Source organism: Syngnathus typhle, linkage group LG14 (genome assembly GCF_033458585.1).
Source record: "Syngnathus typhle isolate RoL2023-S1 ecotype Sweden linkage group LG14, RoL_Styp_1.0, whole genome shotgun sequence".
Classification (NCBI taxonomy): domain Eukaryota; kingdom Metazoa; phylum Chordata; class Actinopteri; order Syngnathiformes; family Syngnathidae; genus Syngnathus; species Syngnathus typhle.
Genome location: NC_083751.1, coordinates 4,039,130 through 4,054,203, shown reverse-complemented (window position 1 = coordinate 4,054,203; position 15,074 = coordinate 4,039,130). Strand labels below are relative to the sequence as shown.

At 45.0% G+C, this 15,074-nt stretch overlaps 4 protein-coding genes across 5 annotated transcripts; 2 read left to right on the top strand and 2 right to left on the bottom strand.

Moving 5' to 3' along the window:
* Window positions 1-254: 254 nt before the first annotated feature.
* sac3d1 (SAC3 domain containing 1) lies at window positions 255-2,489 on the bottom strand. Of its 2 annotated transcripts, none has more exons than XM_061298282.1 (4): window positions 2,297-2,489; window positions 1,428-1,824; window positions 1,071-1,353; window positions 255-900 (listed from the first exon to the last, which is right to left on the bottom strand). In XM_061298282.1, exons 1-4 carry the CDS (start codon window positions 2,323-2,325, stop codon window positions 419-421), a joined length of 1,191 nt encoding a protein of 396 aa, XP_061154266.1. In that variant the 5' UTR covers window positions 2,326-2,489; the 3' UTR covers window positions 255-418. The 2 variants fall into 2 exon arrangements, with proteins under 2 accessions (XP_061154266.1, XP_061154267.1); XM_061298283.1 differs by having other exon boundaries at window positions 1,428-1,821.
* A 38-nt stretch (window positions 2,490-2,527) lies between these two features.
* On the bottom strand, window positions 2,528-5,168 carry haus8 (HAUS augmin like complex subunit 8). Its single transcript, XM_061298278.1, has 12 exons — window positions 5,101-5,168; window positions 4,932-5,008; window positions 4,673-4,731; window positions 4,459-4,585; window positions 4,322-4,377; window positions 4,087-4,204; window positions 3,835-3,945; window positions 3,660-3,763; window positions 3,410-3,568; window positions 3,180-3,321; window positions 2,943-3,084; window positions 2,528-2,767 (listed from the first exon to the last, which is right to left on the bottom strand). Exons 1-12 carry the CDS (start codon window positions 5,139-5,141, stop codon window positions 2,641-2,643), a joined length of 1,263 nt encoding a protein of 420 aa, XP_061154262.1. The 5' UTR covers window positions 5,142-5,168; the 3' UTR covers window positions 2,528-2,640.
* A 3,874-nt stretch (window positions 5,169-9,042) lies between these two features.
* Window positions 9,043-10,284, top strand: foxe3 (forkhead box E3). Its single transcript, XM_061298279.1, has one exon. The coding sequence runs from the start codon at window positions 9,043-9,045 to the stop codon at window positions 10,282-10,284; it is 1,242 nt and encodes a 413-aa protein (XP_061154263.1).
* Window positions 10,285-12,175: 1,891 nt separating this feature from the next.
* foxd2 (forkhead box D2) lies at window positions 12,176-14,102 on the top strand. The gene has a single exon (XM_061298290.1). It carries the CDS (start codon window positions 12,591-12,593, stop codon window positions 13,659-13,661), a length of 1,071 nt encoding a protein of 356 aa, XP_061154274.1. The 5' UTR covers window positions 12,176-12,590; the 3' UTR covers window positions 13,662-14,102.
* Window positions 14,103-15,074: the final 972 nt, after the last annotated feature.

Here is a 15,074-nt window from a genome sequence, read left to right as displayed (position 1 = left end):
GGTTAGCAGAGATATGTAGTAGTTGTATACTGCCACCTCGCGGACAGAAGGCGACTGTGCAGATTTGGCAAGAAACACTTGGGATTTTTAAATTAAATAATTCAATTATTATAAATTAAATAGCAGGGGTGCTCAAAATGTATATACTGTACTTCATAAAGTGTTATACAAATTAAGAGCATATGCAAAACTATTTTTCAGTCGTAAAGTTACAAGATTAGAATCCTCACATACCGAGTAACTATCAACTCCAGTTTGTCTGTACAACTTTTATTGAAAGTCAAAACCTAAGCGATGTAGAAGTGCAAATAAAAACAAATACATTTGGCAAATAAAAAAAAAAGCCATAATGCCATAAAAATATAAATATGTTGATTATTTGGGTGGGTTTGGCAACAAGCATCATGTTTATTCATTTTTAACTTGTGTCTTTTGTCAAAGTGCCATGAATGATGTTGCCGATAGTGAGATCTTTTTGCTTCTCTGTCACTATGTTGTGATAAAGTGAGCAGCAGCGTTCCCCTTGTTCTGGCTCAGCAAAGGAGGTCTTGGAGAACACCACCTGCTCATCCGCGTTGACCTCCACGCCACACGCCCGACACAGCGTGCTCGTCAGACTCTTCTCCAAGCCGAGGAGCTTCGACAGCACGCTCAGTGGGAAGCGACAGTTCCGGCTGCTGAAGCCGTGGCTGTAAAGCAGCAGCAGGTCCTTGCGGCTCGCCGTCACGTGGCGATGCATAGCGCAGGCCTGCAGAAAATTTAGTCGGCGGGCGGAGCGGAGCAGACGAACCGTGTTCCGCTCCAGGAAGGCCTGGTTGATGGAAATGGCGAGCATGATGGCGGGGGTGTGGCGGAGTGGTGCTGGAAGCTCCATGATGTGCCGCATGGCGACAGAGGAACCTTGAGATGATCGAAGAGGTATACGACAGTGATTAGGTGTTGTATTAGCTTAATCTGCTTGTGACAATTTGGGTCATGGACAAAATTGTTGGAACACCTCGTCAGCAAACAGCACATGTGATTTATTACTTAGCACACATACACGCCAACAGCAAATTTAAACAACCCACCTAAGTTATAAAGCAAGCCGAGAGCCTGGAACTCTTCCTGGTTGGGATGAGGCCCGGTTTCGTGCGTGTAGCAGTCGAGAAGCCAGCGCAGGTTCTCTTGGAGGTGAGTGTCATTGATGCGGGGGTCAAAATGTCGGAGGGGCTCGTCGCAGAGCCGGTACGAGGCGTACAGGAGGAAACGCACCATCCGCTCCAAAACGGCCACGCAGTCCGGCCCGTGCGCCCTCTGGATGATCATGTCCTGCTTTACGCTGCGCAGGCGGTCGAAAACAAAGCTATAGACCTGAAACGTATGCACACAATTGATGTTTAGTGTGTTCAACTTGGGATGGGTGGGATTTTTCAAAAAACGCTCACCTCAGTCCAAGGATGCAGATGAGGAGATGCCGCAACCTCATCAATAAGGTAACACACCGTTTTTAGCAACACAGCAGGGGGGCGGAGCTCGGCGGAGTTGGCAGAGTCCTTCCCAGCCGCCGGTCGAGAATACTCCTTGACGGCACGCAGGGGGTCAGCTCGGGGTTTGCGCTCTTTCTCCGTGCCCGCCAGCATCTCGAAGCGGTGTAGGCGATTCTGGGACTCTCGCTTGCGCAGCTCCCCCGCTGGACACATGGTCTGGCAGACACCCCTGGGAACGGTATCGTCTCCATGCGGCACAGTTTTGTCTTTCACGTGGGATTGGCAGCGGCCTCGACCACGTCCCTGGTTCCGCCATCCTTCCCCTCGTCCTGTTGCATTATTCTGCAGGGAGCTGCTTGGAGGATGCATAATAACACTTGACGCAATATAACCACCATTTTCTGTAGAACTTGTAATCAGAGTGGAGGGTGAGCTGCAATTGGACTGGTTGCTAGTCAATCACAGGGCAACTTCTCAAATGTGCAAAGCATTAATGTTTTATTTCACATTTTTCACACAATGTCACTGACGTCATATTCCTTTGAGGACATATATTCGAATATTCATCAGGCAGTTGCGTCATAACTAGCTTCGTGTGAATGACGGGAGTTTATCTACGGTGAACATTTACACCATGTTAAATTATTTATAGCCGTGTATGCTAACCTTCTAGCAAGGATAAAGCTTATAAGCAACCAAAATGGTTCTACGTCAGAGTTCATAGCCGCGCAAAGTCTTCGGTCGGATGCTACACATACGAGACTCCAACTGAATGACATTTTGGTTTAAAAAAAACATTTGAAAGTGACAATATTGGACAAACTCACTTGTTACGACGAGCACCGCCAGAGTTCATTGACAAGTAAATACAAATACTTCTTCGACGCTTTCTCGTTGACGTACAACAGGTACTTAAAATACACTGCCACCTACTGGACAAATCTGTCTCCTCATCATCACGTCCCACCAAATTCTAAAGCGCAAATTAATTGGTTTTCTACATGTTGTCTTTATCAATTATAAATTCTGTACAATGCTGGACAAAAGGTTTCAACAACTCACTGCTTTTCAATTTATTGTCTGACAATCTTTATTAATTTAAAAAGTGTGCATCAAAGTGGCATTGGAAAGTGCATGCACAATACATCGTCCTCCCACGCAGCCAACAACATTATTGTTTTGGGCAGCACAGCTCCATGAGCTTTTCAAGTCCCAGCTTCTCCTCCTCCTCAGCCTGCTGCACTAAAACGCTGTGACGGGATTTCAGCGATGACAGCTCGGACAGTTCCGAAAGCAATCTAAAATATTTAGAGACAATACTTTCAGGGCAATTCGTAGCTAATTTAATATATTTTTAAAAAGCATTTGATTGTTAGTTATGTAATATTTTCCCTAAACTAGATTTTTTTTTTTTTTAAACTGAGTAAAAGCGAATGAGCTGCAACCTTGCGAGTCTTTAGCTTGAGTACTCACCCAGGCAAGTGCTGACGCATCTCCTTACAGTCCCTCTTAATAGCTTTAAGGCACTCTAGAGTGACCCGGTTCTCCTCGTGATTTCCATCTGTGCATTCTTTCAGAAGCACCTCGCTTTCCTTCAAACAAGCCTCTGCTTTATCTAGAGAAAGCAATTATGTGATTTACTTTCAACCATTTCTCCGGTTGCCAAGTTTTGCATCGAAAATATGTAAATACACAAAATACGCTACCAACCCAGAAATTCTCGCGTGTCACCGGCAATGTGGAAGTTCTTGACGGGCAGAACGTGTCGGGTGGTATCTACGGCTGAGGCCAAAGTCTTGTAAGACTCTGTGAACGGTTGGATAGTTTCTAATGCTGGAGTCAAAGCGGAAATCTGTTGGGACAACCAGATGGTGCATTGTGGTAAACAAGTCAACGCACATTAAAAACAAGGTTCGGTGCTCACACAAGTGATTCCTGACCTGCAGATCTAAAAGCTCATTGGCCTGTCTCTGCTTCTCCAAGAGATGGTACTGGCGTTTCTTGGCCATCACCTTGCTGTGCAGCTCCTCCTCTTCCTCCATCATGTGCAGCAGCCTCGCCTCTGCTTCAGGCTTCAGCTTGGCCATGTTATGCGCCATCTAAAGTTACGCAAACACTCAATCGTGCCATATTTTTGCCACCCCCTGAAAACCAATCCCAACCTTGAGTCACAAACTGCCCAGCACTCACCTTTGCAGTGATAAAAGCCAAGGACCACGCTTGCATCTCGATGCAGTTCTTGTCATCTTCGTGGTTCCTCACAGTCTCGTTGGCACTTTGGGGCACTGTTTTATCTTCAAGGTTGACCAGAACACCGTAAGAGGACAGTCTCATTTAGAAGGAGAACGTGGAAAACTCAGTTTACCTCCGATGAGCGAAAAATCGAAATCAGGCGGCAAGCCGTGTCCGTCAGAGAAGGTGGACTGCAAGACCGTCTTTCGTAAGAGCAAAGACTCATCCTGATGTGACGCCTTGGCTGAAAGTGAGATTTTAATTAACCATCACAGGCAGGCATCAGTTTTTAATTGACTAACAAAAAATGAATAAACGTGATTTTCAATTCTAGTCTCAGATGAAGAAAAATAGAAAAGGAAATTTCTTTGTACTCATCACATACACGTCCCAAAAGCGAGCGGGCCCATGGAGCATCGTGGTGGGGTGCTTTTAGCACGGCTGGGTTTAGGCTGCGAGAACTTGGGTTGTAAACTCCCAGAATCATTGTTGTGGGAATTACTCTGTGGAAGAAATTTGAATTAAAATTAGAATGATTAAAAAACTTTTTGAGTGTGTTTTAAATAATCACATTATGTATTTGAGAAAAAAAACAAACAAACATCAGTCTGTTCTATTACCTTTGAAAGAGACGACCTCTCAACCGCTTGCATGTACCGAGATGGGACAATTTTTGCTAAATAAAGAGATTTTTTTTTTTTTTAATTAAAAAGTGGAGTCAAGGTGCCACTCAAATGTGGATGGATTTATTACATACACGTTCCAGAAGATGATGGGCCCATGGAGCATCGTGGAGAGGTGACCATTTTTACCTTGGAAATGCTGGGTTTAGGTAAGACGTGTCTCTGTGGTGAACTCACACATTCACCATTCACCGGGTTACTCTGTGTGCAGGGGAGAGGAAATGTCATGATAAAGTTTATAAAATTTAAATTAGAGGCCATATCGCCAATCTAATTCAACTAACCTACCTTTGAAGTGGAAGTCTTCTCTGCAGCCTGCGTGCATCGAGACTGGACAATTCCATTTGCTAAAAAGCAAAACAAAACAAAAACGACAACGTATACAAACATATCGACATTTGTAGAAGGCTTGTCGAAACAAATATCCTAATACAGTTTTACTCGAAACGATGTGTGCGCGGTAGTGCAAGAGTAACATGACATATTAACCAAAATGACACCTGGATTAAAATTACTCAGATTTCGATATATTTCAGCCATCACCTACATTCGGAAGCAGGCTGAACGGGCTTCTTTGCAGTTGCATTCTTGTTGATTTTATTAGGGCCGTTTCCACTTCTTAAACTGAAAGAAAGGGTTTACAGAAATTCGAGTAACTTGGAAATCGATATGCATAATAAATTGATTTTCTAGAGTTGAGACAAAACAACAACAACCTTTTCGCGTCTACGGCGATGGTTCGTCTTCTGGACGCCATGTTTTTGGATTTTTGGAAGATCCCGCCCTATCCGTTACATTTATACGTCGACGGGAAACAAGAAGTATGCTTTTAGTTCCTCTACCCCTTTGACGGAACCTTTAGTCTGTGACACGTAGATCGTGTAATCGTTGAACACATCAAATATTATTCACCTATTTATCTATCATTAATAATGATGAGAAATAAAAGGCACACTGAATAATTTGACATGCACCTTGTAAACACGCAGACAGTATTCTGTGTATATAGTTTCAAATATTTCCATTTGATTGCACTTATTTATATATATAGTATTTTACATTAGCACTGATTATTTCATGCTGATATTTTCATTGTAGACATAATCAGGTTAGCAATTGCCACTAGATGGGTGTAATGGTCTGTGTTCACAATTCAAGAATACACTTCGGTGGCCTATGTCAGATTGTATACAAGTAGAAATTATTATTCGGAAATTACTGGTTAACGGTGCTTTTTTTCCCCCTATGCACCGTTATCAGTGAGCCGGTCATCCGTTTAATTCCCACATGTGTGCATATCTACTTCGCTACTTCTCAGTCCTCATGCACTGTAAGCTTTCGTGGAAATGTGTGTTTGTACGTTTCTTAAGGAGCAAACCAGGTTCTGATCCCCGCCTGACTGAGCTGTTCTGGGCTAATATGGGAGACAATGGTAAGACAGCGGGTGTGGGATGGGAGGGGCCCCTGGGATGGGAGGGGCCCCGAGGAAAAGGATCCTGAAAAGCCCTTCTACTGACATGAAAAGTCCATCGGCAACTATCGAGTATTGCGACAAGTAGCATTATAGTGGAGAAACCCGGCTCTGTATGACATGAAGATGACGACACGTGTGATGACTCACCCTTGTTAGTCATCTTGACCTTTTACAACTTAATGAATTTCAACGATAAAGGTTGACCATTTATGTAAAGGCCGAGTTATCTTTCAGCACCAGGCAATGCCCCCGCCGCCGCTCATTGAGGCAAGCAGAGTTGATGAAGGAGAATATTCTATCTTCGGGACATCTTGTAGATTGAAACTGGGGTCAAAAGCACCCAAATTGACCATCTGACAATCATCTGGGTCCTAATAAAGTGACTTCTGGGTGCATTTGATTTAACAATCCACACCCATGGCTGGCCCCTCCTCCTATTGCGGTAAATTACTCATCACTGCCCGGTCTGCTCGTCTGGTCCACGTAGCCTTCCAGGAATGCCGGCTTCATGCGGGGAAAAACCAAGCGGCGGTCTTTTCGTCGCCAGCCGAACCACATTACGCGGACCTCGTCATCTCACAAGAAGCACGACCAATCCATTTCTATGTTTAGTTCTAAACCTGAAAAAAAAGCACAGCTTTGGTCAAATGGCTCGCAGCTTTCTTTTCCACCTGAAGCACGTGGCGCTCATTTCCTAATATTGTAATTGGCCAGCTTAGCCCGGTTGGACGTCACCTCATTCTGCACGGACGATTCTTGCAGCCGGTAGGGGGTCAGAGGGGAGTTCCCCTGGAGGCGTTTGTCCAAGCAGAAACTACAAGTCGACTATGTCAGTAGAGGTCAAAGTCTGACGCCGCTGCGTGACAATTTTTCCGATTAGCATCGAATTGTATTGGCAATTCTGGTTGAGCCCTTTGAAATCTGCCTAGCAACAAGATATCAGGTATCACATACTAAGCTGGGAAAAGATATGAAATGTTATGATTTTACTTTTGAATCAATTAAATTATATTCTTGGGGGGAAGATGCTGACATTGCCCAGACTGGTTCTGGGTCAGCTGTGTGAAAGTTTGCACATCACAGGCTCGCATCATACAAGCAAGCATGACTATGTGTGTGTGTATGTGTGAGAACCATGTGCAGTGCTTTAGCAGAGCAGTGTAGCGTGCAGTGCAGAAGCGGTCTAGGCGAGCGCGGCCCCCGCTCGGCTGGTAATCCCCACGTTTTCAGGAGCCCTGGCCCGTACTTGATGGGCTTGAGCAAGAAAAAGGCCGGGCTCTCTCCTGCGTTTCTCGCCATGTCACTCTCTCACTCTTTTATTCAGTCTCTTTCTCTCATGTCCCCCCCTCCCTCATGTCCTTGTTCCCTGAAGCCACTTTTTCGAATGACTGGCTCCCAAGTGTTAACTCAGCAACTTTTATTCAGTCATCTCTTGTCCTCTGGTTCGCATCACATGTCAACAAGTCCTTTTAAGAAGAATACTCAAAGTTCAATTTGTGATTTCTGGGGATTTATATTTTAGTGTTTGGACTTCATGGAGACTCTGGGTCAGTCAGATATGCGGCAATGTTATGACATGGATGACTGGGAGGATTAAAAAAAAAACAAATTGGCAAATTTTGTGTCTCGATACTACATACAGTATACTCCGATATCATTCAACAATACCATACTGCATGCTCTGTCCGCCAGCTCAAAGTAACATCGAGATGACTGGACCCCCTCCCGACTCGACCGCTGCTCATTCAGACAACACTAAGCCCAGCTAGCTACTCACAGCCAGTGGCTAACAGCTTCAGACAGGCGTGGGAGCAGGACCGTATCCAAGCAGGATCTGCCCCCAGAGCTGCCAGGTCAGCCAGGACAAACAGGGGCTCAGACCAGGAAACGGGCCCTCTGCCTCGGGGCCCGAAGCCTCTTGCTAATCCCCCTCCCATAGCACCCACACTGGAGCCTCCCTACTGCACCTCTGTACTCCCTCTTTCAATCCAGTTACTGGCAGTTTGTTCACAAAACTATTTAATTTGACCAAAGTCAAGACAAAAGATTTTTAACTTTATATTTTACTCCAGTTCACAGGTGTTTTTAACATATTTATTTGGCATCGTGAGATAGCGAGCTCAACAGCTAGCTGGCTAGTGATAGCATTCAAATGCTCTGATACAAAACTACTTCATTGGAGTTGCAAAACAATTTTCAAATAATTAAATATTGCTCAAAGAAATAGATATTCATATAATTTAATTTGCTTAAGTAATCAATCAATTAGAACCGTTGCGGCCCTGCCGCATTTCAAGGTTGTTGTCTTCATATCAGTTGGGTGCGGAACTGTTTTCACTCGAAAGTCCAAAAGACAACATGTCTTGCCCCCGGAGCAGAACACTGTTTAACGATCACTTTCGGAAAATGAAAATGAAATGGAGTGATATTGACTTTTCTTCCCCAAAAGCTTTGATAGCTCAATTGCTTGTTTTCAGTGGCTTGTTATTATTTTTCAATTGCCGTATTGTCTGTCATGTTTGCAGTAGCACGGAGCAGCTCTGTTGTTTCTGCTCTGAGTATACAGACGCCATGCTGGGAGAGCAGCACAGCGGGAAAGACCTTGAAGTTGAAATGCTACTTTATTTTATATTTCCATTCCATCCCCATTATAAAAAACTTCCACGGACAGAAAAAAAGAAGCATTTTGAACAATTTGTGCTTTTTATTTATATATTGTGACAATAAATGTCAAAATGTCTGGCAATTAAAGGGTAAAAACATTTATTTGTCACCAATTCAATGCAGTAGACTAAATGTAAACTGCAATTTTAATTGTGAAATTAATATTTCTTTTTTAATACTCATCTAAAGGCATTTTTAAAATAGGCTAAAGCATTTATGTGCCAAAAACGACATGCTCCAAATTAATTCCATGCAAACAAACAGGTGAAAAACAAATAAATAATTCATTAAGTATGAAATCAATGTGCAAAAAAAAAAGAAAAAAAATTGGTGCAGCTGCAGCTTCGTCATCAGGGAGCTAGTTGCGTCATTGCTCCCCCCCACCCTTATAAAACTGTCAGCGCCTCTGCATCTCACCTGGAATGACACCCAGCACCCAACACAAGAGGACGCGACACGGGCTATTTTTCTAAAAACTTTTTTTTCAATATAATATAGCCCGCTTACTCTTTTATTTTCTATGAATCTGGCAAACTACTCGTACTACTCTGGCATGTGCAACATGACCGCAGAGACGCAGCACTCTCCCGCAGAGGTCAGTCCGGTGGTCCTGTCCCCCAACGTCAGTCTGGACTCTCCGCTGCCCCCCTTGATGCTGTCAGGCCGCTCCAAGGACGGCGTCCTGATCAAATCGGAGCCGCGAGGGAACAGTCCCGACGCCGAGGACGGGGTCGTTTTAGGCCAGACGGATCAGGAGCACATGCCCACCGGTAGCCGCCGCAGGAAGAGGCCGGTGCAGCGGGGCAAGCCCCCCTACAGCTACATCGCTCTCATCGCCATGGCCATCGCCAACTCCTCCGAGAGGAAGCTCACACTGGGCGGCATCTACAAGTTCATCATGGAGCGCTTCCCGTTCTACAGGGAGAACTCCAAGAAGTGGCAGAACTCCATCCGTCACAACTTGACACTCAACGATTGTTTCGTCAAGATCCCGAGGGAGCCCGGCAGACCCGGCAAGGGCAACTACTGGACTCTGGACCCCGCCGCTGAGGACATGTTCGACAACGGGAGCTTCCTGCGGAGGCGCAAGCGCTTCAAACGCACAGATGTGAGCACCTACCCGGGCTACGTGCAGAACTCCAGCGCCTTCACGCCCACCCCGATGGGAAGACCTTCCTACCCGAACACCTTGTACGCGGGGATCGGGTCCGGGTACGCGGCCTCCTCCCAGCACCCGGCCATGCTGCATCACTACCAGACGTCAGCCGGCGTGTGCCAGGCGCAGCCGCGCATGTTCAGCATCGACAACATCATCAGCCCGCAGGCGGTCGGGGAACTCAACCCACAAGCTTTGCAGGGGCTCGGCGGGGGAGACCTGGCCGCTATGACCTCCAGCTGCTCGGTAACCGGGGCAGACCCTTCAGCCTGCTTTCAGACCCAAACCGTCAACCAGTCCGCCAACATGTTGAGCAGAAACAACGGAAACATCTCCTCCAATATCTCCTCCAACCTCACCCCGGCGTACCCTTACTCCTCCCCGGCATCGCCTCCCAACCTGACCGGTATGACCCAAACCGGGTTCTCCCCCGGGAGCTCTCAGGTGTACTGCCCGGGCAACAGGCTCTCTCTGCCTGCTCTGCGGCCGAGCTCCTGCGCGGAACACACGGAGCAGCTTCTGGGCCTCTCGGGCTCCATGAACACTTACAACAACTCCTACATGAGACAGGCCAACTTTGCATCGGGACTGGAACGATACATGTGACAACCTGGTTGAAGAACATTTTAAAAGGGATTCAAAAATTCTCGTTATTTTATCGTGATAGTTTGACAGCAAAGGATCAAGCCGTGTGAGAAAACATTCCACTTTTTTCCAAGCCATTCAGATTTTGACACATTCCTTGACATCTTCTCGGGGAAAATTGTGTTTTTTTTTTTTTATTTCCATGTAAATACATTTCTATTTTTAAAAAAGGTTTTATCAGTGCAGCAGTCTGAAATAAAGCATTTCTAACCTAAATGGCGCTCCACTTTTCACAGTTTCATTACGTAGGCCTACAGATTTTTTTTTTTATTTTATGGAAGAGAAAATATTAGATTTGTTTTGTTTAATTTACTATACGGAGTGTATTCAACATTTAAGCCTCCACGTAAAATAATAACACATTAAATCGCATCTCCAATATACAGCGGAGTGTCAATACAATTTCCCATTGAGAGATCATATTGAGTATAACAAATACAAAATTAAATTTTAAAAATAATAAAATGTATAATCTTAGTCCCAAATAGCTGTAAAATTTAGAATTACACAATTTGATACGCAGCACTGATTGCGTAGGAGACCCGGATTCAAACCCTCAACCTAAAAAATGTCAAGTGGGTGTCAAGTCATCAGCCCGTTTGTTATTGTGATTGTACTTTGCAGGAGGACACAAATGCAAAGAGCGGGTGCTAAAACCCCATTTTAGTTTCAGTGTCAATGCACTGCCGGCTTTGTTGCTATGTTCCTTATGAGCAGCAGAGAGCGCCATAACCTCACAAACCTAGGTTGTTGAAACTAAAACCCGCATGTGTGACTGGCGTTGAATTTATGTGCATCCGAAAAAATACCAAATTTAAGCAGAACAAACTTTGAAATTGTCAATAATGACCGCTAGATGGCGTCTGTCACTTAAACTTTGACACAGGACAAGTACTCTTGCCTTGGTATGTCATCCTACATTTATTTCTGTGAATTCATGTGCACAATAAGAAGTCGCTGGATGAATACATAAACATGTTATCTTAATTCTGTGGAATGCTGAAAGCATAACAAGTCAATAAATGTAGTTAAGTATGGGCCGTATATAGCCCCCTCCACACACACACACACACACACACACGCGTACAACGAATACTGTCGTTTACTTAAAAAAATACATAAACAAAATGAAAACAAGGACAAACTATATATCTTGGAATATTCAAGGTAGTGATGAGGCCAGGCATGATTAGCACAAATCAATAAAATAACCATATAAATAAAAACAAACGTAAGTAAAACGAACCAAGTATAAATGAAATATAAAAAAATGTTTTCAGTATTAATTCAAGCGACAGAAATGAATAATGATAAACTGATTTAGTTAGTGACACCAGACCAATCGCAATAATAATAATAATAATAATAATAATAATAATAATAATAATAATAATAATAATAATAATAATAATAATAATAATAATAATAATAATAATAAACTGAGTATTTTGGTTCACAAAATAATTCACATCAAATCTGAAATAACCAATATTTTCTAATTGCAACTACATTAAACATCCGTTAAAAAAATCTATTAATACTAAAGTAAAATAATACAAAATACATTGAACAAATTCAAATGCTTGTGTTGCTAACACGCGTCTTATCATTCGGTTTAATTACATTTATCATTAAAAAGGCTACAAACAAAAATACACTTCACTACAATCAATAACACATTTGGACTAGTCAGAAAGGAAAAAACAAACTCACTCCGTGTCCGACTCTTCGTTTCTCGTCATGCGCGTTCAAATGAACGTTAAAATATCAATGTCAAGTTATGATATGTAAATTTGGCCCAGTTCCTCGATGTGCGTCAGTGATCACGTGACCAGGGTGCTCCTATAAATGCGTAAAGGAAGCAGAGGGAGCTAGTGCGGCTCTTTGGTTGGATCCCAACGTATACCTTCCTTAAAATTTCAAAATGTTATATTCTTAAATAACTTTGAAAAACAACAACAGTGTTAAGGGAGGGCAATCGTGGATCAGAGGAAGATCGATGATCTGTGATTGACTTGTACGCCTGGAAAAAGAGAGAGCGAGAGGGAAGGAGAGAGAGCCGAGCAGAAGTTTCCTTCTGGTTGACACTCGCGTCCCCAGAGCTCCGGGAGACGCCAAAGGCTGCAGGTCCAACTTGTTTTCGTCCTTTCTAGAACCATGCGTGCGTTGGCTGCTGGACGACACGGGTGCAGCCAAGTTCTGGTGCGGTTCTAAAGTGTCGGTGGGCTCTCAAGGAGGAGAGGAGGGGTTGGGGGTGCACAAGAAGGATGACTTTAGGGACGGATATGTCCGACAGCTCTGCATTGTCCGATGATGTGGACATTGACGTGGTCGGGGGGGACCTGTCCGTCGGGAAGGACGGCAAGTACCTGCACCACGACTTCAACCTGGACTCCGATGATAATTACTCGCAGAACGCAGAGGAAGGGGCGTCCTCGCCGGGTCTGAGCAGCTCCGACTGCCCAGCCGAGCAGATGGGGCTCGGCGCCGAGTCCGGGTCGGTCCTGGTGGGCGACAAGGCGAGGAAAAGCGCCTTGGTGAAGCCCCCTTACTCCTACATCGCGCTCATCACCATGGCCATCCTGCAGAGCCCCAAGAAGCGGCTGACCCTCAGCGAGATCTGCGAGTTCATCAGCAACAGGTTCCCCTACTACCGCGAGAAGTTCCCCGCCTGGCAGAACTCCATCCGGCACAACCTCTCCCTCAACGATTGCTTCGTAAAAATCCCGCGGGAGCCCGGTAACCCCGGGAAGGGCAACTACTGGACGCTGGACCCGGACTCGGCGGACATGTTCGACAACGGGAGCTTCTTGCGCAGGAGGAAGCGCTTCAAGAGGAACCAGGGCAACGAGATTCTGCGGGACGCCGGGGGCTTTCTCCCCGGGTTCGGATACAGCCCGTACGGATACAGCTACGGACTTCAGCTACAGAACTTCCACGCCGCGCACAGCCCGTACCACCCGCACCACCACCCGCACGCGGGCGGCTCCTTCCCGTTCCCCAACGCGCCGTGCACCTTGCCCTCGAACATCTTCCCCGCGGCGCCACCTCCCTTGCCCGACCTGAGGAAGCCCTTCTACCCGTCCCTGGCGCCTGTCAAGACGGACTCGAGCGCGCCGAGTCGACCGTCCTTCTCCATCGACAACATCATCGGTGCGGCCAACTCCGCCGCGTCGTCGTACAGCGCGCAACCGGGTGGGCAGGCGCACATCTTGGCCATGCTCAGCCCGGCTTTGGCCTCCGCTTCCAACCACTTGAGCCTGGCGCAAGACTTGTTACAGCCCGGTCCACACGGGCAGACTTTCCCCAGCAAAAACTTGAACACTTGCCCTTTCTGAAGAAAAAAACTGAACATATTTTTATTAATAAAAAGCCAAAAGTGGTGTGCTCCTATGTGAAGGTAGGCTGAACATTATTGATGGGGTAAAAGTAAGTATTGTGCTTTGGCTCCTTAAGAAGGTTTATTTATGCTTTGTAAATAGGTGCATTTGGGAAACAATAATGATCCGTCCAAATAGGCCTTAACACGGCCTCCATTTTGTGTTATAAGCAAATTAACAGTTAAGTTAAACGTGTCCCGGGGGTTAACATTTTTACATATTTTCTGTTTTTAAATAGCGTGGTGGCACATGAGACAGACAACTCAGGTTTTAAACAGAAAAGCAAAACAGCATCATCGCTAAATCTCCTGCAAAAGTGATTTAAAAAAAAAAGTTGTTGGTTTAAAAAAAAAAAAAAAGCACATTACCCCCTTTCAAACTTGTTCCATGGTTGTATTTCACATACGAGTTTGTCATGTGTTGCCAATAGAAAAAAAGACAAGTGTTCATATAGGTCAATTTTTTTGGTTGTAATGACAAAAATAATAAATGTTTGTGGATTTGAAAAGAAGGAAGAATCTACTTTTAATCCTTTCATTAGAAGAACGTTAATGTAATTTTCTGGTGAATTGTGAGGTGGAAGGGGGGGGGGTGTTCATTTATATACACATTTCATTTAAACATGTCAAAAACATCAATGGGTGTAGGGGCCAGCATTCATTTGTGTTTCTTGCTTTACAAAAAAGAAAAAAAAAGAAAAAGAGAGAGACCCTTTTGCTAGAGGGCCTTAAACTCCATACTGAGCAAAACTTGGTGGTTTGTAATTGAAAGTGGACAATATCCCTATAAGCGCTTTAGATTTTGTGGAGCGAATTAAGGGGGCTTTCGTTGCTAATTTGTAGCAGCATTTTCATTGGGGCTCCTAATCCAGCGTTTGTTGACGTTGTCAGTGTGGACCCCCGGCCAGGGGAGACTCAATGCCCGCACAGCGAGGGGTCCCCCTTTGGCAGGCCCGGAGCAGCCACACACGTATATAGGAGCCCTGAAAAGCAATGCTCTTTCATTCGAGCGGCGTTGTCTCGAAACACGGATGAAAAGAAGCAGTGGGGGACCCCCAAAACAGGCCCAGTGGTCTTTTTTGAGCGGAGCATGTTTGTGGACAGAAGGTGCCTGTATGCATGCGAGGAGGCTCTTTGTGCGCAAATGTACGGGCAAATTAGTTTGCGGGTGTTTTGACACGTGATTATTGCGGATGAAAGGCGTGGAAGCGATGATCCGTCTTGTCTGTCCTGTGGCGCAACAGCGGCGCTTTTCAAAAGCTTTGAAACGAAAACCAACACATGCTTCTTTAGTCCAGGAACAATTCTGATGAGTAAAATGGACCAATGAGAAGCGTTTCATTTTGTATCCTCTTCTCCTCCAAACAAAAGT